The sequence below is a fragment of the Pavona decussata genome, unplaced genomic scaffold (genome assembly GCF_977016875.1).
Source record: "Pavona decussata unplaced genomic scaffold, jaPavDecu1.1 SCAFFOLD_9, whole genome shotgun sequence".
Taxonomy (NCBI): domain Eukaryota; kingdom Metazoa; phylum Cnidaria; class Anthozoa; order Scleractinia; family Agariciidae; genus Pavona; species Pavona decussata.
In genome coordinates this window covers 838,127-863,586 of record NW_028145432.1, presented here as the reverse complement: position 1 = coordinate 863,586, position 25,460 = coordinate 838,127, and the positions used below count along the sequence as shown (strand labels likewise).

The 25,460-nt window shown below is 37.9% G+C and overlaps 2 protein-coding genes across 4 annotated transcripts; both read left to right on the top strand.

Annotated features, from left to right (window-relative positions):
* Window positions 1–7: 7 nt before the first annotated feature.
* On the top strand, window positions 8–3,751 carry LOC146488423 (uncharacterized). Its single transcript, XM_085117583.1, has 3 exons — window positions 8–569; window positions 3,294–3,395; window positions 3,481–3,751. Exons 1-3 carry the CDS (start codon window positions 255–257, stop codon window positions 3,547–3,549), a joined length of 486 nt encoding a protein of 161 aa, XP_084973709.1. The 5' UTR covers window positions 8–254; the 3' UTR covers window positions 3,550–3,751.
* A 9,452-nt stretch (window positions 3,752–13,203) lies between these two features.
* Window positions 13,204–24,085, top strand: LOC146488422 (LIM/homeobox protein Lhx9-like). Of its 3 annotated transcripts, none has more exons than XM_085116164.1 (4): window positions 13,204–13,350; window positions 17,124–17,338; window positions 20,229–20,533; window positions 22,623–24,085. In XM_085116164.1, the coding sequence occupies exons 1-4, from the start codon at window positions 13,330–13,332 to the stop codon at window positions 22,943–22,945; spliced, it is 864 nt and encodes a 287-aa protein (XP_084972290.1). In that variant the 5' UTR covers window positions 13,204–13,329; the 3' UTR covers window positions 22,946–24,085. The 3 variants fall into 3 exon arrangements, with proteins under 3 accessions (XP_084972290.1, XP_084972298.1, XP_084972306.1); XM_085116172.1 differs by lacking the exon at window positions 13,204–13,350 and adding an exon at window positions 15,848–16,113; XM_085116180.1 differs by lacking the exon at window positions 13,204–13,350 and adding an exon at window positions 16,864–16,921.
* Window positions 24,086–25,460: the final 1,375 nt, after the last annotated feature.

Sequence of the window (25,460 nt, the reverse complement as noted above, 5' to 3'; positions counted from 1 at the left end):
CGCCGGCAAGTTTATGAAATACGGCGTGACTGCCGGAAAACTACGAAAAACAAAACCAATTTTAAAAAGTTTTAAATTAATGTTATTTTAATTTGTGAACTGATCTTGCCAGAGTTGTGAGGACAGCGACTTTCAGAATTACTGTGAGCCATATGACTCATTGCTGACTTGATCAGGTTGGATCTTGAAAATTTGTGAGAACGTGCAAGACAGAACGCTTGTCATACGTGGAAACTAAGTCAAAGGTCGACTTTATGCGAAGACTTGGTGTCTTTGGCAGGTCGCCGATTTCGAACATCCGACATTTTATCAACATCATGTCATCCCAAGTACTCGGATCGCAAGGTTCTCATTCTCAGCAGTGCGGGAATGGCATTCACCGGTATCGGTGCCATTGCAGTAAGGCGCCATTAGTAAGAACAGTGACTTCTTCATGTGCGAGTAGTGGCCATGAAAAGACAAGTGATGAAACACAGGACCACAAGAAGTTAGGGAAAGAAGTTCTGCAGTGGGATAAATTATCTGAAGATGAAAAGAATATGTATTTTGCACATAAACATGCATGCATGGTAAGACTACTAGCTGAAATAGGTACCAGTCTGGTATCATTGTATGGCTTTCAACGTCCTTTGAAGTGGTTGTAGAAACAGTGGAAAGATTTCTGCACAGGCCCATACATTGATTATACACGTGTACATACACCACTGTCATTTAATTACACCACAGGCAGCCCAAGCTCACATCACAAGAGAGTGTGTAATAATTAATAGTTAATAAATAATTTAAAAATTATTAATAGTGGGACAATAACCTTTGAGTGCAAGCGGTATTGGGTTACAGGTGACCATTGAGAATTTGAAGACGTTGTAATACTTTGCACGGGAAATAAATATATCTTATTCTATGGCTTTACAAAAAATATGCGCAGCTATTTTGTGAGTTGCTTAGTATTTCTCTTTGCCCCAAAGGGGCAAGGAAAAATATGAGCAATTAGCAAAATGTACGTGCATATTTATATATGAAAAACCATCGAATAAGAGATTTATTATTCTACTACAAAAAGATTTTATTAACATTATTTTGGCCTCTCTTTTCTTGTAAGAGTGTTGAAATACACCCAGCATTATCTGTCCATCAGTATATGGTGCATGGGAATGATGTAAACAACACAGAAAGCCAGTGAAATGTTGTTGTCCTATTCACTCTCTTGTAAACTGGTCAAACTGGGACACTACAGTGTATTACGGTCTTAAATTTTGTGCGTTCTCTTGGCCTTATTTGGTGAAATGACACAATAGTGGAATAATAGAATATTGTAAGTCCAATTCTTATGAAAGGAATAACAGTGGTATCAAAGAATGCCCAAAATGGTGAATGACCTCCAAATGCATAGGAATACACTAGAGGTGAGTCACTTTTATTCATTTTATTGAATGAAAGTTAATATTTAGCATTACTTAAAGTTTGGAACCGACAATATTTTATTCCCCATACAAAGTCCTATAAAGCATTCAAATTCTCAACGGCCACCTGTAACCCAATACCGCTTGCATTCACAGGTCATGAATTAATTTATTATTATTATGCACTCTCTAGTGGCCTGGGCTTGGGCTGCTTGTGATCATACATATACCACTGTCATACTCACCCTCTTCCAAAAATGACAGCTTTGAATAACGTTTGAGTTGCAAAATGTATACATGTACATAATTTACGTCTGGGGCTGTGCAGTAATCTAGCCAAATTAGTGCACTTCATTTTATTATTATTATTAATTAATGGGAGTACTTGCAAAGCTTATTAACGATAACAACAATAATACAATAATACTGTAATACTAACAATATTTACTATACATATTACAATACAGTACCTACACAAGTTACAGTACTACCACTAGTTACAATACTAAGTTTACAGTTGAGAGAGGAACAGTTTAAAAGGGAGCACATTTTTCCATTCACCATTTTAATAATATATTTTGTTGAAATTCCAAGATATTGGGTTTCCTTTAGTGCACGTCATATACCACTGGCTTCAGTCTGCTGTTAACAAGAACATAATGAACAACTGTTAAAATTTTGCTGCCTGTAATATCAGGAAGATTGATCTTACAAGGCTTACAAGGCTAATATCTTTCCTGGAAATTAGTCCGAATATTTTATTACACTGTGTCTTTTTAAACTTCAGGAAAAATATTAGCCAACCAAAAGACATGAGGAGCAAATTATAGACAATTGATAAATAGTGGCCAAAAAATTATTCTTTTATTTTCATGATATTAAGCCCTGCTGTTACCTCGTCAGCATGTGAAAAATTCAATTGAATTTTTACTTAATATAAGTGACTGTGAGGTTAGTGGGGCTAATAAACATACATATAAACCAATAAAAATGAACTGCCAAGATTTATTAGGTTATAATTTTGCTAATTGTAAGTTCAATGTTACCAATCCTTTGTCGTCTTTTAAACTTAAGAGCTGGTTTCAACAGTGCATGCATCCTTTAGCTTGACGCCAGGTCTTCTCAATATTCAAAATGGCAGTACATAGAATTGCTGGAGTATTTTGTGACAACACACTTGGTTTTTGCCTTTGTTACACTTTTCACAGGATCAAATTAATGTGGCTCTTTTAAATTTTGTTTAATGTAAAAATTAGTGACGGCAAAAATCAAGTGTATCACATGACAAAATACTCCATGATTACGATTCATCAGGGGATTTTACATGATCAAATATCATTGGCTGTTTATCATATTTTTTCACGTAAAAAGTGTAGCAAAGGCAAAAATCAATTGTATCACATTACAAAATACTCCACAATTTATATATCAGAGGATTCATGGAGTATTTTTGCAATGCGTTTGAGGGTCTTCTTTGTGCCACCATTTTAAATATTGCGAAGACTCTGAGGACAATGTTGCAGTGCATGAAACGGGCTGATTTTCAATGTTCCACCAGGTTACTATCAAACCGAAGTGGTTATGTGAATTACTTTCTGCACTGAGAATGCAAATTAAAACATTTCTGTGAGGGAAGGGGGATCGCAAACTCCTGCTGTTAAAGCTAGCATTTGTAAATCACTTAAAACTTGAAAATTATGTTAAAATAGTACTTGTCTGATGCGAAAGTACTGAAAGTTAAATAAGACTGTCAATATAAGGATAATTATTCTTTTGTTGACGACAGTATGGGAATTTGTACTTGAATTTTAGCATACTGTTAGTCAGTAAAAGCAGTCAGTATTACAACATTGTCTTTTTTTTTAAAATAAAGTTATTTTTTCCCTCCAGAATGAGAAAAATAGCTACATTGATCCAGTTACCGGGAACACAGTCTTCACAGAAGAATTTCTGAGGAAACGTGGGAGCTGCTGTGGAAATGGTTGTCGACATGTAAGATGCTTCTTCACCGAACTGTTGTTCATGCGATTATATTTCTGCTTGTGATTGATCATTTGTTTTTTGCTTTATTCTACAGTGTCCTTACAGTCAGGAGAATGTACCAGAACGAAGAAGAAAAAAGTTTAATTCTGCATTTTTTATATGAAAACAAATTGAGTGTTGAATAAGTTACAAGAAAAAATGGCATTGAGCTGCTGAGCTCAGACAATTAATTTTTATGGTTGTGGGTGATGAATTCAATATTTATATTGCACAAGAATCAAAAATACAATTTGCATAATATATTTTGTATGGTTTTATAATGAGTTTATCAACAATTGTGCGCTATTTAAATAAATGAGAAAAAAAAGATCTTCTTTGCCATCCTCACCTCTCTCTGCAGCACATCTCCCCTCCGCAACCTGACCGTATCGCATTTTCAACAAAAATTAATGTCCGCAGCACACCAACCATCCATGTAGTTGTTTAAAGCATATTTTGAACAATTACTGTGCCTTTTAATAACATGAACTCTGAATTCAAGACTTGAAACCAGCCATTACATTGTTTACTGCTGTCAGTTATTGCTGCAGAATGTCACTTTCAAATGCTGTGTGGATTTCAATCCACCTTGTTCATGTCTGTATTTCTGCCTCGGACATTTCTGTGTTCACTCTTAAGACTTCGTATTCAAGAGGAATTTCGGTATTTTCAAAAGAAGCCTATTTATTAGAGACAATTCTTCTCCACCATACACCTGTCAGGTTACTTTTGCTCTCACCAATCACATAAACCATGATATTGGAATCTCCCAACATTTCATTTTCACAGTAATCAGGCCAGGCCATGTAGTTGGGGGGGGGGGGGGGGGGTAGTGGGATACCAATATACCCTATTTCGTTCCCCTGTGATACCCCCCTTAAAAATACGAAACCGTTAATACCAAATACGTAGGTATTCAGAACAAACAAAATACTTTATACCAAAAAATACCGAATACCTTGTTAAAAAACACTCAAGATACCATATACCACACCCCCACCTCCCACCCCCCCAAAAAAACCCTGGCTGGGCCTGAGTAATAAGAGGCACTTTCCATGCGTTTGACCAAAATTCTGGAAATTCAGGGTTGGGAATCCAGTGAAGGAAATTTTCCAGAAAAAAAGTTGTCGAAGTTTGGGCATATCTAGCCTGCAGAGCATGCATTATTATTTTTATTTATTTATTTTTTGCGTTTTTCAGGCGAGCGCGGAGCTAGAGTCACTCGCGACGGGAGGGGCGCGGGTTTTTTTATGCGCCCCTTCCGTCGCGCGAGACACTAGCTCTGCGCTTTGGGACACTAGCTATGTACTCGCCTCGTGCTTTCCTCTGCTAACCTGAAAAACGAAAAAAAAAAAGGCCCGATCTGCAGGTGGTGCATATTAATCTCGCGAGGTCTGAAAAACTGGGAAAGCCGGAAAATTCTGTGCTCTTGTCCAGTCCTTCTCAGCCTGTGGTATAGCAGGGATAATGTTGTGAATACAGTCGACTCCCGATAACTCGAACCTTCAAGGGAAATTGAAAAAGGTTCGAGTTATCGGGAGCTCGAGTTATCGAGGGTAAAATTATATAGAAAATGACCTGAAAGGAAAGGAAAATTGGTACGAGTTAGCGCGAGGTTCGAGTTAGCGAGGGTTCGAGTTATCGGGAGTCGACTGTAATTTTAAACCGAAGACTTCTTTGTTTTCAACAGTAATTTTGAAGACCAGTTTTTTTTAGATTGAATTAGGAACAGGGGGACAGAAGGAATTCGCGGCGAACAACAGACGGACAGGTTTAGGCGACACGTTATCTACAGTAATGGCGTGTCCAAGGGTACTTTTTTACTACTTATTTTTACATGAGCTCGGATTCCTTTTTTCTTTTCGGGGGGAATATATTACGTAACCCCCAAATCAACCGTCTGAAAAGCTGGGTGCGGCTTTGATTGTTTGAAGAGAAGAGCGGGGCTAATGAACAGCTAATTTAAATGCGAGGCGGATCATGTGTTAATGTGCAAGGGGGATAAGTCACTTATCCCCCTCGGGCAACGCACGAGGGGAATAAATCACATAGCCCCTCGCTTCAGGCCGATAACTATTACCTAAAAGAATGCTTTTTTCCTCTTTAGGGGTAGCGGCGAGGGCTATCGCATTAAAAAACAGAAACTATTACTGAAATGCAGAAAAAAAAGGGACCACCTGGTGTATTTGTGATGGACAAGACTTTTTCTTAATCTTTCCTCAAGTGTGTTTCTGTCACCTTCCCAGTTCGTGTTTTTTATTATCCTCGTGTTGCTTTCTTGTTGCAGTTTTTATTTTACATTGTACTCTTTTTCGTTCCTTCAACATTGTTATTAGTGAAGTAATTGCAAACTTGTATAATTATAACTTTTCAAGCATGTTACATTGAAACGTGTAACTCTGAAACACAGCTGGAGATTTTTGAGAACTCGAAGAACCAATCAGCACTTCCTTGTATGGATGTACAAAATACGCACGTTTTGCTAGTGAGTAGCAAAAAGTCGGTTGATGCAGTCTCGATGCAAAACTGAGACAAATGTACAAGTCGTAAGGAAGTCAAAAAGGAATCATTTTTATTAGAACGTTTTTTTGGTAGTCTCAATTAAGGGTTTACTCTTAAAGGTATTTCTCGGTTAGAGTTTGTTCTTTGTTTAAGGTCATTCAAGTTTTACCACCTTGAGTTAGCCTGTAGAGGCATTTCCTTAGTTTTCGAGTAGTACTGCCTACTGAAAGGGTTTGTCGAGTTCATGTGTGGTATTTTTAAGTAGGCATGCATGAGGATTAAAGCTGACCTTGGATTTTACCGGCCCTGTGATTCATGTTTGGGTTTATTGTCTAACTTTGTACTTTTGTTATCGAGTTTTCGTTGGTGATGCTCCACTTGTTATTGTCGATCATGTGGGTATGTTTTCGCACATTGAGTGAAGCAGTTGAGTGTGAAGCTAGAGCTCCCTTGGTCAGCAAACCCAAACATGTCTACAATTATAGTATATAATGAGGTTCGCAAATAACGTTAGATGTCAGTTGAGAGTTAGAGCTGTGCTAAGCTGCCGCTAGAAGAATAAAGATTTGAGACAAAGAAGACTCCTGGTTCCTCTGCTGCAATTACAAGCGAGTTGCTACTTAACAAAGTGTACTTTTGGGCAGAAGGAAACTTTTATGAGATTTTACGTCTCGAAGATATCGATGTTCGAGCTAAGTTCGCGAAATCGGCCGCACTTTATGCAAAAAGTATACACTGGTGAGACAGGAAGAGACTATGCGACCGATATCGCGAAACTTCTTTGAGACGTTGAAAGAAATGACAAAGATGCATCCAAACCAGTCGCTAACTATTCTCATAAACACATGACAATCTGTGGCATTTCTCTGCACCATGGTAACACAGCAAGCCGCAAAAGTTAAGAGCAAAAATTCATCTTCGCAATCTATCTTTCTATCCAAATCTATCTTTCTATTACTCTTAATCCCAACGGAAGAAAAAAAAAAGCATTTCACTTGATTAATTTATTCTTGTTTTCCACTTTACGAAGCTCCCACCCTGATAGCGTAGCTCCACTGCTTGCTATATAAAACCCACAATTCCTTTCTTCGCTCTGGAGAAGGGTAACATTCGAAACGTCAGCACTCGAATTCCTTTACGGTGATCAAATTACTTTTATCGATTCCTTGAAAAAATTATAACCCACCGATTAATTCTACGCGTTCTTACTAAATAAAACACGTCCCGTGGTACAAAACAGGACGGCAGTTATCATCACATTCTAAAACTACCCAAATATGGGAATTTTCGTCGTGCATAGTCAACAGATATCCTGCGATAAACGTAATTTCATCAGTCGGGGAGAAAAATGGTAAAATAAAGATCGTCTCCAGCTTTTCTGCAATAAAACTGTGCTTTGTTATCAATGCGTTGAATAATAAAACCATTCATCATCATCATCATCATCATCATCATCATCATCATCATCATCATCATCATCATCATTATCATCATCAGCCAACTGCACTGCAGTCGGTCAGGAGCTTTCTCCACGCCTTCCGGTCTTGTATCATCAAGTTCCGCCGTCCTTTTTTGTACCACGTGACGTGTTTTATCCAGTACCCGAAAGCGTAGAAATTAATCGGTGGGTTATAATTTTTTTAAGGAGTCGATAAAGGTAATTTGACCACCATAAAACCGTTATCTTGCTCAATCTTGCGGAATAATCCCTGATATTAGCTAACTCGATCTACGGCCTCTTTGGCTAAGAAACAGGCCTTATTCCGCGCGATTTCGTCGGGTAATTGTTAAATAACAGTCGTCTGACTATTTTTCTATGAGAAAAACAAAAAAAGAACACCACAATTTAGGTCTTAGTCGTTGTAATCCAATCATTGTTTAATAAAAGGTGGTAAACTAGTCAGCTTGCATTTATTTGGCTGACAAGTAATCATGCAAAGGCCATTACTGGCTCTTTGGTCTTTTTAACAGTAAAGCGCATGCGTTTTAGAAATTTTATTGGAAGGTTATAAAACATGTAAGCCCCTTTTTGGTTTGCTAGTATATCGAATAATAAAGCAGACAAGGCTTAAAGATTGCCCTCAAAACTTAACAGTTGCTCTTGAAGTGAAATGCCCATTTTTCGTGCAATCTTTCAGCCTTGGGCATTAATTAACAATTATTCCACAAGAGCGCGTTGGATATAATCATCTCCTATCCAACAAGCGCGAGTGGAATAATTGTTTTATTAAAAAGAATCAAGAAATATTGCTAAATCTTGCTGATTTCGCTTCGCAAGAACAACCAGGAAGACATTTTAATGATAAAGCATAAACTGCAAAGGACCGCGAACTAACCGTGAATCAAAAAAGGCATCATTGGCGCCGCAGAGTTTGTCCCACTGATGCCTAAGCGCTACTGGGAATCCATCTCACAATAAATTAAAGGTTTGATTGCCAATTTTTACTAAAAGTTTTAATTTAGGAAAGCGTTTTGTCTGTCTGTTTTCTTAATAAAATGAGGACGGTTCGTAATATTTAATGCACTTACTGACATTACATAACCAGAATATAAATACATGTAGCGCTGACGATAAGGTTTGTAATCGATACTCGTACGCTTTTCAATGTTCCGTTGTTTATACTTATAAATAAAATACAGGGGGAAGAATACCTCGTGCTTCACACGGACGCTTTTATCCTTACGTTATCACCTTTGATTTGGAGATAGGAACCGTTTATAATACTATACTGATTGTTTACATTTGCAAATACATCCCGCGTTAACGCCTATAAGCATCTTTATTACACTGTCGCGGATCAGACATGCGGGATATTGCTCACTCTCGGAGACTCCAATATATCCGACTTTGTATTTATGTCCGGAGCCAAAAGAATTTGCTGCAATTGTACATGTTGATTTGCAGGTAAACAAACGCTAGACATTCCAATTAAAAAAGTATAAGAGAAAAAATAAGTTCCTGTGACAGGCTGAATAGTCCCTAATTGAGGACCAGGTAAGAAGAAGAAGACATCAGAGTTCGAGCTAGGATGTGGCACGACCCCTTTATGGCTTGATCGTGTAGTGTGCTTTAATCCGCTCTCAATTTCATGATCAAACCTCGGCCGCCCGGAAGTCTTTTCTGCCACTACTGAAGTTGCTAAAATTTCTTTCACTTTTGATTAATGATGACCTTATCATTTTTTGTAACTTTCTCATTGCTGGATATCCAGATTTCTCTGTCTGTCTTAGCCTATCTTCACACTCGGTTCCCGAGCACGGTGCTCGAGTACGATTCTCGCTGTGCACTTATGTGAACACACCCTTTATTAAGTATCCACGCCAGAATTCAGGCACGGTGTCCGTACCCGAGTACAAGGTCGAGACCTTGTGTTTAGGCACTGAAGAAGACACCGGTTCCCCATGTGCACGCGTTGCTATTTTGTGCCCGGTGCTCAAGCACAAGTGCACGGGAACCAAGTGTGAACATAGCCTTAGGCTCCATCCAGACTAAGTGCCCGGATCCGATTCTCAGGAAAAAATCACAGCGGATAGTACTCGGGTAACGGTCGTTGGCACAGAAGCTGAGTCTGAACAGGATTTTGCCAGTTCGCGCGCTTTATCCCCCACGCCTCCCAACGATACAGTAAACAAAACGGCGGGTGCTAAAAGGACGAACGAGGAAACGATTGTTCCTAGGGCACCAGGTACAGTACCCTGGAACGGGCACCTAGTTTGAAAAGGCTCTTACTGAATGGTATCTTTTAAGCAAGCGACGCCTAGATTGGTCTCCTCTGGGAGTTCTGAGGGTTTTTTTTTCAAATTCTATTTCGGCCTAATATACATCGAATTTGTACAGTAAAACTGATTGCATACCTTGCAACTGGCAACATCGTTACGATGTCCTGCGTTTATTGAAAGTAGAAGCGACTTCTACTTTTCATCGACGCAGCTAGCTTGTCTAGAGCAGCCATTTTGGTCGTTGCCTGAAGGTGTTTTTCACTTTGCACATTTTAATAACACAGTTTAACAAGATGTTTTACACGTTCAACACATTGTTTCGTGCGACATTTCTAGACAGAAGTTACCTGAGTCGTTTGTGATACAAGTCATTCAGTATAACACCGCCTTTAGAACCACCTTGTACAGTTGAATGGTGATACCTCAGTGCTACGGAAATTTTAATTGTTATCGTATTTGTAATTTTCGCCAATCCAAAGAGATTTCCATCTGAAAAGCACGCCAGTGGAATGCCAACTCGGCTCGATAATCTTGTACAATACCAGACAAAAATTGGTAAATAAATACAAGTACTTTCATTGTTTCTCGGTGTTAAATGTGTATTAAGCTGTTTGATTTCGGAATTTGCTTGAAATTCGTCTGCATTATCTATTTCAAATGTGACGAAGTTCAGAAAACCTGAAAACTTTAATTTGTATTTTTCTTATTTGTATCATCAAGGTGATAAACATAAAAAGAAGACATCATAGTTTAATTAAAGCTTCAGCGTCTCCCTTCGGTGTATATTAAAGTTACTTTAACGTCCTTAATAAAGTGTTAAAAAATCGTTAAATTTCTATTAAAAGTAGAAACCCTTTCTGAGCGTTGTTTGCACAGGTAATGTAAAATTGAAACTGATATAAGATTTGGCCGGTTGAAACAATGATGGCGGCCTTATTCAAGATTGATAGCTTTTATTGAGTTTGTGCATATGTTTTCTACGCAGTTGAAAATTCTTGGTTTGGTTTTTCATTTTCTTCGATTTAGAAAATTCACACTCAGTATGAATAAATTCTAAGCTTAAGGCATGCAGCTGAAATCACGGTCGAACAATTCTTAAAATTTTGCTTCTATAGGAAAAAAAAAGGTTTTTTGTCAAACAGTCGTCGATTTTTTGACACTCATGCAGTCAAGAAATAGACAAAGTTATATTTGTTTATTTTTTTTCTTCGGAATTATAGCTACTTTAATTTCATCCCAACAAAACGTGCGATTTGATAAAACATGAAAATTATCAATTATTCAAAATCAAAGCTGAGTTCCTGACCACTAGGTTTACTTTAACAACGTAAATTTTAAATTAGCGACCATCTAAAATGTTCAAACTGCGAAAATAAGCATTTAACTCGAAATGGAACCCGTGGTGGTAAAATCGTCAATCTACCAAAGGTTTAAGGCTTATTTATTCTTTTTTTAGAATATTTTTAGCAGTTTTCTCTTTAAAAGAACAGCTGCAATCGTTTTTTTTTCTCAATTTCGATTCTGTGGCAGTTCCCAAAGTGCTCCCAAAATCGGAAATGAAACAAAATGCTTCCTCTCTTGCGAGTGACTTGATCATTAAATTTTTATTACTGTCTGCAAAAAATATCAACTCGACAGAAGTGGAAAATTACAATTCTAGTATTATATTTTCTTTGTGGAATTAAATGCAATAAAACCTACCACAAAATGTATTGAATAAGACTCACTACCCAAGATCGCTTTTGTCCGCTTTCAATCTGTGGTAATGTATCTTCTGTCAAATTAGATTCTATTTGTTTACGAGCCGAATACAGGTGGAAATCGGTGTTTTCAATTTCCACAGCTGAAATTTATCCCAACATGGCACGTCCAGGGAATCTAATTAAGACTATATAATTTATTAATTAACGGGGAAGCTAAATTTCTTTTCGGAATTCACTACAGTGAATGACACCTTTGAATATTTTGACGGCACATTCGTTAATTTTTCAGTAAATAGGTTTTACTTTTGTTTTGGCCCCTTTCATTGCAAAACTGCCATTATTTTGAAAATTTATTTCTTTCGAGAAAATTCAGATACTTTTCTTGTTCAAAAACATTGATAGTTTCTTCGTCAAGTGTACCAAATCTTGATTGTTTTTATCAGCTTTCCGGAATAGCGTGTTTACTTTTAATTACAAAGAAATAAGAAAACAAAAGTAACAAAAACCCAAAATTCTTGCTCAGTCTCAACGAATTCCTGCCAATCTTGAATAATTTGCGGTAAACTCTTTCTGTGTCCTTGCAGATCTGCATGCCCGCTAGGGAACCCATTTCACTGTTGTTTTCGAAGACGTTGGCACGTGCCGCCACGCGACACCCCGAAGGTCAGCACAGAACCCAACAAAAGGTTTAAGCCTTTGTTTAAACACCTTGCAAATAGCAAGAAAAAATACGCAGTGTCTTATCTGTTTTAGAGTTTATACGAATACCCAGCCCACACGAGCGAATGTATTAATCTTGTTAATTATCCCTGCAGTGCCTAGTGATTAGACTGATCGAGTCGTGCCGCAGAAGTTGAGCGTGTGGAAACTTCAATGAAATTAAAAATGTTTCAGAGACAATAAGTTGTGTCAATACAGCTCGCAACAATGCGTCGTGTGTACATCTTTCGCTTCGTTGTTACAGTTTTCCAATCACCAAAACCGCCAGCAGAAACAATTTATGCACTGGGCAGCGTGTTGACGCCACTAATACGCCCCCAGATGCCATAATACGCTTTACGATTTTGACAAAAATAAATTTTCAGATATTGCGGCTAAGATGTTTGCTTTTGCGTTGACCAAGTTTAAAAGGTTTTAGATGTCGAAGGGGCACTTTGATAATTTTAAGAGCACCAACGCATGCGCGGGTATCGATTATCACATAGCCGCCTTGTGAAGTGTAGGACCCGGCGTAGTTCTCGTTTCGCACAAAATTATTCAAACAAAATGTTTTAAGAAAGAGTTTTTACATCTCATTCATCAAGATAAGTAAACTTCAGGCATCTTTGTTCCTAACAACCGCGTTCAATAGACCCCATTTAAATCCGCCTTTTAGTCTAAGAATTAGCTGTGTGGCGCTTCGATCTTCATGACAATACCTCGTTTAAGAGACTCTAAACTTCTAAGAGGGGACCCTTTTCTCTCCGAACAAACGCACAAAAAGCATTGTTTCTAGATTTGAATGTGAATAGAGACAGCCCTCTTGATCGGAAACAGCGCTGACATATGTACGACGGCACACGTGCTAAGTATTCTGTTTCAGATCGCGAGTCAAGTACTCTTGTAACTCGTAAAACAATTTTCCTATTTAAATGCAATTTGCTCTAAAAGCGAATCGGAAACGGGCCGCTATTTCGAGGATCTTTCCAGATTTTAAGGCGAACCGACGGAACTGGATAACGCAATTCAGCGCAGAGAGACTAGATTCACCTGTTACCGCGACTCAAGCATATGGAAATTACTATGCAATATTTAAATAAAGGCTCTGTTTCAGGAGGGGTTCCCAACTTAAAAATACACAGCTGCAACGCTAGCGAGATATTTAGCTGGAGGTGCGGAGAAGTATTCACCGCAACGACCCAGCGCAGGAAGAAAACATTCCTGATAAAGTTTGCGGATCCACGCCGGGAAAAATCGCGTATTTTTGCCCACCCGAACACATGTTTCGAGATCATTTCCAGGTAAACGAAGAGTAATGCGATTTTAACGTAACTTGCAATGATTTGCTGATCGCATCTTGTGAATTCTTGGCTCTTGCAAAACGTACTGTGTTAAAATGTTGAGGCTAAAGCGAATGCCGTAGTGTTGCGTATAGTCGATTTGCTCTATAAGTTTTATGCCGCTTGATCGATTCTAGTTCATATAGCTCATGCATGCATTGACCGGCTACGCGCAAAGGCATGTTTCTATTTTATGATCAGTGGGTTTTAATTCAAAAATCAAACGTTGTTTTTCCGTCTTTAATATCAACCGGAGCTTCTTAAACCGATGTGTTAATCAACGAACATTTATGCCATGCTTGCGAGAGGTAAACGCAAAGAAAAGAAAAAAAAATAAAAAAATATAAGTTTCAATTCAACTCCAAAAAACGGCCGAGATTGCGCTTGTACAGATCCCAGAGCTGAATTCTTTGCCTGCATTATTGTAACGACAATTTAATTCGGAGTTCTTTGTGGAAATTTAAACTGAATCCACCTGCATCTCATTTTCATTTGGAAAATATAATAACTAAAGCGAAACATATATACAATGTTTAGTTGGAAGTGTTGGCTGCAGTAATTTGGCGCAGAATTCGGTTAAACAGTGACCTTGTAACCATTTAATTACGACCAGAGCTTTGTGTTTTTAGATTCGATAATTTGAAACCAAATTTCATTTTCCTTTTTCTTATCTATTAGTGGTATGGGATTTTCTAAAAACATAAGTGGATGTTTAGCGCATAATGTACTTTTTCTTTAGTTTGTTATTGTTTTAAACGTTCTATTCATTCGATCGATTGCTTAAGAATCTGAAGCAATGCCAAAATCAAACGAACCTCTATTTATCAGTAAAAAGATTGGAATAGCTGAACGAAGAATCACGCTGCTTTAGTTGCGATAAATTAGTGGGAATTTTATACCTGTTTTTGGTTAATGCCGTTTAATCTTATGCATTATTTCGTTCGGGAACATCCATGCTTTTTTCCTTCATTTGTATCTCACACAGGTCTGCCTTGAAAAAATTCTAGATCAGAGTAATTGTAGATTGAAACCGAGCTCGTACTAGTATGTCTAAATAATGAATGTATCTTTGTAAGATTTTGTCGCATCTGGTGGGGCAAACTGATCCTAAATCTGGTTCACTATTCATTTTTCCTTAGAAATGCGCACTTCTCTATTTCATTTTAAAGATAAGACTTGTTTTTATTCGTTTCCTAAATCATTCGGCGTTCTTTCTCACTTGTCTGCATTACCGGGGCCGTTTATGCCTCGAATGCATAAAACAAAAACTGAAGAAAAAAAAAGAAGAAAAAACACATTACTGTAGAAACTTTGTGTTTAATTTATTATTTTGAGAACTCGAATTAAATTTTGAATGTTTTTATAACCAAAAAACCCCCCTTTGACAAGGCAATAAGCCGAAATTGATTATGTTTTTAGTTTTCATTCAAATCTTCCATTTTTCAATGTCATCCGATGTCAACCTGGTTCATCTATCAGTCTTCTGTATCATTTTGGTTTATTTACCGGGCCGGTGGGTGGTATGCGAAGTTACAAAGATAATTCCAGACTGTTTTCAGAGGGAAAGAATTACGGACTGTAACCTAGAGGATTGAATGGTGCGTTTTACTTTTAATATTAGTACCCGCAGAGCCTAAGTAATTATTATAAAATAAGACAGTTATTTGAAACAAGTACAAAATTGACGCTCTTAATTCAAAGATGTTTCTGCGACCGCTTTTAAAAGAAAAGCGGGATTTAGTTACCATTTCTTGTTCGCTGTATCGCTATTAACGATTCATGAAATGAATTAAGTGCATTTATTTTTGTACGTTAGACCGTGCTCGATGGAATTTCAACGAACTTAAGCGATTTTTGATCGCTAAACAGAGTTCTTTGGCGCACGAATTGAATAACAGGTGAAATGTAATCGATTTCAAAAACCTGTCAATTATATCAAAAGGTAAACAGTTTGGTTCGATTTTACACATGTCAAATTTTCTTTATATTACTTTGTCCTTTTAAGTCCCATTGTTTTGGCTTTCAAGGCTGTTAGCATAGAATCAAAAGACCCTTCGAGCCCTATTGTTGTACCTGAGTTCAGAAAACATCATCAAGTATTCCAAGGACAATAGTTCGGTTAATATTGAGTGTGTACGGCCAGAGAAAGAGCGTTTCAACTAATTTGTGCTTCTTTCTGACAACTGCTTCACGCCTACAAAGCACTTATTTTTCTCCGCTCAGAATTTATCAGATTTATTAAAAGTAAACACGAGTGAAAAACGGAAATCTAGGTAACAATGATGTATCAAACGTGGAACCCAGTCTAGTGTTTATTCTCAAACGTCAATCACGACCCCGCGATGAAACCTGATTGGTCGTGAGTTGGCGAAACCGGCCTCCAAATTGCTGTGTTTAGAACTAAGTCGTTTTTCACTTATCTTGCTGAGCGCACGAGCCGGGCTCCAATTTACTTCACGTTTTAACCATGTAACGGACTTCCTCGCAGCGTGAGGCTTATTTAAGAAAAACAACACCTGTGTTGTATAAACTTGTTAGGGCGTCTAAGCCGTCAAGGTCCAGTTGATATCGTAAATTGCGTCCTTCCATCTGCGCCATACGCAGTTCTGCTTGTTGGTAGGTCCGCGGAGATGATTTAAGACTGCATTCTACTCTAAGAGGGACTTGAATCTCTGCAAACAGTTCCGAGCAATTGATTATACTCATTCAAAATCCCTTCAACTTGTAAGTATTCAAACGTTATAATGTGGGCATTGTTGCAGATTATGTGGTGTATGTTGGTGGAAAATTATTGAACCGCCCAGGAAGCGAAAAGAAAGGTTTCATGCATAGTGTATGAGCGCCTTTTAACTCGATAAACTTTTACGCGACGCTGGCCGGAAAACCGAAGACGATAAATAACAAGTTTGGAAAACTAGCTAGGACGTAAGTGCTAGCCGAGCCTGTTCCACACTTCACAAATGTACAGTCTAGGGGTAATAATCGGTCCATAACTGTATACAGTGTTTGTATTTGTGTTGTATTTGAAATTAACACAAAGTATGCTAATACTTGTTAATTCAGTGCAAATCAATCGTCGCTCACAACTAATCAACGATCACTGTTGCATACCATTCAATTAAGAGACGATTTCTAGCGGCGAATTCAAGAAAACGTAACTATTTGACTCACTTTCCCGTGTCGCTGTGATTTGTGTAGATTCGTTTACGTCAAGAAGCTTGGTACAGAAAGAACGAAGGCTATGCTGCCATTTGTTCGTCCACACTAACGGATAATAAAGGACGGATAGACTCTCTTAAAACTGCCTAAGGTTTGATCTCAGGCCAAGAAGGTATACCTTTTAAAAAGGTACGCACTAGCTCTTGGTAACAGAAACTCGCTGGAGGAAATATAATTAAACATGTACTAATAATTCATGAGTTTCTCCGGATTTTGAAAACGGTCAACTTCCTGCAAAGTCGAAACTTCCCACAGCGCTCGGTTGACCAACATGTATTGCTGAGTCAAAGCAAGATGGAAAACTAGTTTGCGAGTAAGATGTCTTAAAACGTTAGTTCTCGCTAGAACCGTTCAGTGTTGCAATACTTTAGACATTTAAACAGCGCATCATGAGCGACTGTTTTAACTGGATATAGATCTGAATGTATTCTAAACTCAGTGGAGTTTTGTCAATACATAGAGTTAAGTTTGTAGTTTCTATGATTTCTCAAAATATTTATTTATTTTCATTTTAGAACATGCCAGCGTCGGACCAGCTCACTCTCGACGAAAAACCCTCGTTTTGCGCCGGCTGTGGGGCGCGAATCGTGGATCGGTTCTACCTGATGGCTGTCGATCGAGAGTGGCATGCGGAGTGTTTAAAGTGCAATGAATGTAGTTTACGACTCGACAACGAGCTGACATGTTTCACCAAAGATGGAGAAATACTATGTAGAGAGGATTACTACAAGTAAGCAAACTTCAAATGTCTCCTTAAAATTTGTGCTTGTATGAATTTACAGTGAGCATTTCAAAGATCAGTGTCCGTTCTTTCCCTAATAGCGCAATATATACTTCCCCTTGATAAAAAAATATTAATCCTGTTTGTCATATACACTGCATTTCAACGTGATATAGAGATTAGCCCCGGGTAGTTTGCGATAATACGCGAAACATGTATCTAACTCAGTCTGACCAACGTACTTTTCATCCGTGGGCTTAGCCAATGTGTAATGTAAAAGCCTTATTCATGTTGTAGCTAATGATATTACTTGACAATTTCAACAAACGATTCGTTTGGTGGTTTGGATTGCTGAAATGAACTATTCTTTGATTCAAAGCTATAATTTTTAAGATGCGCGTCTCGTAAAGTACACACTTATAATGCAAAAGTAACATTAATAGATGAAGCTCAATTGCCACGAAGAAACTCATGTAACACGTCTTCTATTTCATTAAAATTCAACAAAATTTCAGTTCGATTATTTAAGTATTTCTTATATTGGATTGAACGTTTGACTTTGAGAGGGGAGTTTGCAAGCGCTTTACTATTGAATCTGATTCAGTAATTGTATTGTTCAGACTGAACTGGAACAGATAACCTATGCTACAAAAAAATTCCCTGTAGACTAAACTGATTAAACCTTCCTGTTACAATAGGAGGTATTTCAGTTCCCCTTTTCTTTAAAGCTCAAGCTGAAATTTTTTATTTTTTCTCGCATACAACAAAGATAAACAGTCTTATGAGAACTATTAACTATTTTGTCTCTTCATCTAAGAATACATCGATCTTTCGCCTCAAGGCATCTTGCTCTATAGAGAGTGTTTTGAACCGGCAAATCAGAGGCTAGCGACCTCACCGCAGCATCTTTACGCACAACAAATCAGTGACGGGCGTAGTATAACCTTGTTTCCATGCTTCAAAGATTATCGGAGACTTTGGAATAATGATTATATTTATCTCATCGATTATGTTTATTTGTGTTTGGCGCCAACAAACCTGAAAAGCAAAGAGAATAACTAGATATGTGCTTAGATCGTATGAAAGATGCCTGTTTGTTTTTGATGTTTCACGTGAGAAAACCGGTACCTAGGAAACTACTTGTTGTGAGGAAATTAACTTGCATGAAATATCAGGTTTAAAAACCAGGAAATAAAGGTACATAACTTGTTTAAGGTATTTTAAAAAAGTTACATTTTCATTCTCTGTGCGCAGACAAAAATCGGTTGTAAAAGAAAGCCGGCTTTACGTCTATTTTTAAGGAATTTCTACTGGAGCTGATTTTGCGCCATTTTCACGAGTAGTTTTAAGACCTTCGTTTGTCCCTTTGATGAATGATAATAAGTACGAATATGTCTAAAAATAAAAATAAAATTGAATTAGCACGGCTCGGATTATTGTGGGGTTTTTTCCAACTACCTCGTGTTTAGTCTTGCCGATCATCCCCATTACAAAGCAGCTTAAATAACGTTGTACTTTAAATCATAAATTTAAAATAAGACGTTCTTATCTCAAATTGATAAGTTGATTTTTTCTTAGCATTCTCTTGTTTCTACGGAAATGCCGTCTATCCAGTGTTTAATTGAAAAAAGTGTAAGCTTTGTTTAGACTAACAGCTGCACTTCTAAACCGACTTTACTCAGTTCTGTTCTGCTAGAATGTCTTTGTTTTTTGCTGATTTAATATTTCGTTTGTTTTCCCGTTTTTATGGAATTAAGCTTGAAATAAACCAGGCGGGGAAATAAATTAAATAGGAAAGAAGCGAGTAACAGCTCGCCTAATTGCTAACAACTGAAAAGCCGCCCATACAATGAATTAAATGAAGAAATTCATTTGAAATTGAAAACAGGTAAAATAAGAAACAAAATAATAATAATGATAATAATAAATTCATAAAAAAGAAGACAATTTTACTATCCCCCAGATATATTCGAATATGAATCAATCGCTGACTGATAAATCGCTCGCTACAAACGCTGAAACTTCCTTCAATAAACAGAGAACGGGAGCTCAAAATTAGTGAGAAATATGGTTAAGAAATTTTCTGTGACGGTTACCAAGAAAATATAAATTTGATTGACAAGATTTTTTTCTTTTTAATCCCTCAAACTTGGAGCAACGCTAATGCCCTATATAACAGATTGCTTTGCCTGGTAAACGTTTCCGAAAATCTTACAGTAACAATTCTTCTCAGCATTTTTCGATTTAACAGTCATTGAGAATTTGAGAATTTGCTGTCCATTTTTCGATGCCCTTTTTTTATTCATTGATAAGCATCCAGACTTTGCTGTGAATTGAATTAACGGCGAGTGGCGTAAGCGTGTTCATTGATTTGTTATAGAGGTAAAAAGAAATTCAATGACGGTTTGACAACGTGTGAAAAACGCTTACTGGCTGGTGATTACATTTATTTCACCCTGAGAAAAACTTCCTTCTAAAAGCAACGTTTCACCCTTGTTTTCCTTGTTTTGTGAATTTTTTTTTATTCGATTAAGATGGTTATATCTTACATCCTGTTGCTCAATCCCCTCAAAATCAGATTGAATGGATAACAGCTTTATATCGCCAGCGGACGTATTTGTTTGACGTGACACGCGCCAACGTCGTGTGGTGTAAAGCTATTCTGCGCAACGTCTTGCGAACAAAATGTTATGGCACAAAAAAGTTTCAGCTAACGTTTAACATCGAAAAACAACTAAATCATGATAAAATCTAACTGTTCGAGATAGCTCCTTTTACCCGGGGACACCATATTGATTAATACTCTCAGCTTCCGTGTGCTTATGGTCGCTAACTTAATAACAAATTTTCGTACTGACTTTCCACGTGTGATTCAAATGAAATTTTTCGTCCCCTTTAGGCGATTCTCAGTAAAGAAATGTGCTGGCTGCAATCAAGGCATCTCAAGCAAAGAGTTGGTAATGCGCGCCCGCGAGCACGTCTACCACATCAGCTGTTTCGCCTGTGATCGCTGCAAGCGAATTTTAGCGACGGGAGAATACTTTGGAATGCGCGGAATGCAAATATACTGCAAAGCAGACTATGAGGTGCTACTCCGAGAAGAAGCACAGGCCTTGAAATCGACCCTCGGTTCATCGTCAGCGAAAGGACGGCCGAGAAAAAAGAAAATTTCCGTGCCGCTTGAAGGCGTAACGACGCTATCAGGTGAGGCTTTAGAGAACAATATGCGCTGATTAATCAAACCGGCGCGGAATAGCAGGTGATAATAACTCTGATTAGTGTTGCTTATGGCTCGGAACAACAGAGAATCTTGCTTTTAGCTTTAATTGTCTCTTGTGTTGGCAGCGTTCGTGTTGCTCATTGTGTTTATTGTGATTTCGAGGTAGTGTTTGAAAAAAATGATTTCGCCGGTTTGATTTTTTTAGTTGGGTGGCGCGCTGACAGCACTTGTGTTATTGTGAGAAAAGAAAACTCGTTTGTTGGCCTGCAGTAAAGTAAACTGGAATATCGAGACTGAGCTATTGCAGACTAGACATTTGCTAGAATACGAAATATTATCTTGTGTCTTTACTCTCAATAATACGATCACAAAACGGTTGAAATCTCTCTGTTATTTAGAACATTCAACTCACTGGCGACATCTGGACGACAAATATTGAATAGTGGTAATGTTAACAAATTAACTGCCATTCCGACCTAATCCTGGCTTTTAAGTTTCTTTACTCCTGGGATTTTGTCCTTTTTTGTTATCATTACTATTCTTGATTTTTAACGACTCGTTTAATTGTTTTGTTCAAGAATTTTGCACCTAATTTTCAAACACTTTACATTTCTAGTAAGCCATCATTTGCACGTCAATGCTAATCTTCAAAACAAAGAGGCTGTTTTTGAAACGACGTGAAAGTGGTTTTTTGCCGGCGAGTAGCAAAGGCGTTATTTTATTAAAACTTACGGATAATAAAACTTACACCTGCCAGAGTTAGTAACTGCTTCAGAAAACTCACCCCTGTTTATCTTGTTTCTGCTTACGTGAAACTTTAAGCCTAACACTAACATCGACTTATGGCATTAGGCACCTAGATGCTTCTCAGTCGATGAATTCTAAATCGTTGTATACATACGTTCAACTTGTCGTTATTTCAAAATGTTTATCTTTTGATGTTATTAACCGATAAAGCACTATTCATGCCGGTGACCAACCTTTACGACGCACATCACTCACTGAATATCTTTGTTTGATTTAGCTGTAACTTTTAACTTGTTAACCGAGTAAGTGAATTGAAGTAACACTTTGTTAAATAACCGTTGATTTAGTTTTCACTCTTACAAGCTATACACGTCAATATATAACCATTGTCGTTCTGCGATCGGAATCGTTGCAAAGAGATACTAGATTCGGCTACAAGACCAACTCAAAACACCTCCGTGACTCACCAGTAATATAATGGACCAAATGTTCTTAGTCATCGTGCTTTTTAACTCCAATACTTTTTATTTACACTCATAACTCCACTGCTTCTTAAAGTTCAAAATAGGCCGTGCTCAATGGATGAAGAAGTTGAATGAGAATTCGACAAAATTTTTTAAAGTGAAAGCGCGTTCGAGGTTCCAGCTAACCTACTTCTAAATGTAAATTGACCTCATTATACTCCACACAAATATAAATAGTACTCATTTAGAAAAATTACTACTTGAGAGTACCAACTGCAAAAAACAACTACAGTCGGCCTTGTTTACTTTTTCGGCTTTCATCCTAATTTTCTCCCTAGCCGGCTATAGATATCCACGTCCAAGGGGATAGGGCGAACACACCATCACCATAGCTGGCCAATTGTTGCCAGCGATAAATTACAATGTAAACTACAAGAAACCATCAATCGAACGCTGAGCGGTTCTTCCAAGAACAACAACAACAACAAAAGCTTGTTTTAACAAAAAGATAGTAAAAAAAAATCAACGCATTAGATTTGTTTAGTTTTACGTCAGGCATGGCGAACGCACAAAAGTAGAGAAAGGTAGCCAATATGGGGAACTGAACACAATATGTCGACTTTTCAAACGAAATTGAGAAGGTTTTAGAAAATGTTTACCAAGAACAAGCAAGATGTCATATTGTGGATTCTTCGTGGCATTTCTTTAAAACAATCAACCCATCCGTTGATAGTACGCAGGATGATCTACTTTGTTGAGCAGGCTAATTTAGGTTGCGGGGCAATTTGGAGAATAACTCTTGCTAATATTCAGTTTAGGAGATAATTCCAATGCTGTTTTGTACTTTCTGTTTTCTTTGCAGGTTTTACAATTTCCGACGCTGAAAGCCATCTAGGACAGCACAACGGAGACACCAAGCCTAAACGCATGCGCACATCTTTCAAGCACCATCAACTTAGAGCAATGAAAGCGTACTTTGCAATGAACCACAACCCTGACGCAAAAGACTTGAAACAACTTTCACAAAAAACCGGCCTCTCAAAACGGGTTTTACAGGTTTGGTTTCAGAACGCTCGTGCGAAGTACCGCCGGACGGTATGCAATCCGCAGGCTCAGGATTTGTCGCCCGAATCTCAAGACCAGGCCTCTCCAGTCAGCGCAATTTTAGAAGCAGGGATCGTATGACGTGTAGAATTGTCTGTAAAGTATTTATGATTAAACGATCCTACAAGATCTTATTACAAATTCAATACACACCCCAAACAAATTAGTGCATTTGAAACAGGTGCGTCGACAGAAGTAACTTTTACTTTGAAATATTTTATTAGGCATCTGAAACATGTTTTACAGTAAACGAAATTAAACCCCTAACATGCCACGCCTCACTTTAGGCCAGTCCACTAGCAGAGGTGGAAAAAATGAGAAGAAATAACTGTTATTTTGCAAAATATTTGAAAGCAAATAGCACTGTTGGAAAGTACTGTTCAATACGGCTTTCACTTGAATGATCATACTTCGGGATGTCATTCACAAACTCAAAAGTTAGATCCACATTGTGCAACAACAAACAGCACCACAGGAAAGTACTGCGCGTCAGCTTTCCGCACTTGAATGGTTACACTTTGGAGTTTCATCTACAGACGCAAAAGGTAGGACCTTCTGTGCGGCATAATAAACAGAACCTCAGAAAAGTACTGCTCAGTGGCTTTCATTTAAGTGGTCACGCTTTAGGATTTCATCCACAAAATCAGAAGTTGAACCACCCTATACAGTACTGTAGGAAAGTAAAGCTCACCAGCTTTCACTTGAATGGTCATACTTCGGAATTTCATCCACAAACTCAAAAGCTAGAACCACCTTATATTCAGCATAATAAACAGCATCACAGGAAAGTACTGACAACTAGCTTTTACTTGAATCACTGAGTCACATTTTAGACTTTCATCCACACACTCAAACAAAAACACTGCTCGATAGTTTTTCCTTGTATAACCACACTTAAGAATTTCGTGTGTAGACTAAAAAATTAGAGCTAGCAGCATTAAACGACTCAAGTTATCTTTGAGAGTAAAAGTTTAAACTAATTGTACCTCAACAAGCAAGATAATTACGAATTTATATAGTACGGAGATAGTAATAAATTCACAATGTACAGTTTTGAATCAACTTAAGTATCTCTCGTTTACTTTTGTCCGGGGTGATTCCCATACGGGACGGGGCGGGATCGAAATAAGAGAACTTAGACCAAATATGACGTCAGTTGAGTCATCCCGGTACCTTTTTCTGCAAAGAACCCGAAAACAATATGACAAGAAGTCTTTCGTGTCGCTAGAATTGGTGTCGTTTAGTTTTGAACCATGTACACTACTCAAGTAGTTTAACGCCTGGGTTAAGGGCTTTTAAGAGGAAAAATGGTTTATTTGAGATAACGTTAACAAATTGAATGACACTAAACTGAAATTTGGTAGCCTCCCACGCAGACGTCCTAAGGGGTTCGTCACTCGTTTCCTTCCGAGTGACGAACCCCTAAGGACGTCTGCGTGGGAGGCTAGAAATTTGGCAGATTAAAAGGTCTTATCATCCTTAACTTTTCTAAACAAATAAGTAGTGCTATAGATCACGTGACATGTCACGTGATCGTTTTCGTAAAAAAGGCAAAGATTGGACAGGTAGGCGACGGTTTGCCACACTCTGGTACATACCTTTAACCGTCATAAACTATCTGAAAGCAATGGTCACGCTACACTTCTGTACCAAGGGGAGGGGAGGGTCAAATTCTACCCGCACGGAATTGAAAGTTTTGATACTTCTTTAGATACTTATGCAAGCAAGCGCGATCAAACTCTGTATCTTATTCTCTTTCTTCTTCTTCTTCTTCTTCTTCTTCTTCTTCTTCTTCTTCTTCTTCTTCTTCTTCTTCTTCTTCTTTCTCTTGCGATATTTATCTAGGAACAATTTGATGTTGTAGGTCCTGTTCGTTGAATTTCAAGTTATTATGGCAAACGAATTTTGACAGGCAGGTTTTCCAGAAATATTAGTCCTATTTTAGTGAACAAAGCTTTCATTTTAACCTTCCAAGTTGAAACCCAGTTTCATAATCGTAATACTCTAGGAGAGCCCTGAAGACGAAAAAACTCCCAGTCTAGAAAGAGGTAAGGGGTAGTCTTACCCTACGAGCACCACTTTCTCTTACACATTGATTGGGAGTCCTTCATCTTCACGGTACTGTTAACTTGTTTAAGGGGAAGACTATCGTTCAGTGTGTCAAGAATTAATAATAACAGTCACGTGTATTGTTGGTTGTCTCATGAAATTCTCACTCGTTGATACTGCTGGGGCCAGTTCATGTCCGAAAGCTGAGTAACGCTTAACAATTAACCTTTACGGTTTTCTACGAATGAAATTTCAACTTATATACAAATTATTTGCCATTAATGACAGTTTACAAATGACCGGCCAAAATCATTATTGACAACTCGAATAAAGTTCAGTGAAGCAACATGAGATAAAGGGGGCTTTTATGGAACCGTTTCCTGCGTTCTGGAGCCGGATGTTGTCGTGCTTTCCCTGAGTTTCCTACACTCGATAAATCGAACTTCGAAAAAGTGATCCATGATAGCACGTGCGAAAAAGTTAATTTTAAAATCCTACGGAACACCCCGGGGAATGGTTGCAGAAAACTTTCCGTCTTACTCTTAAG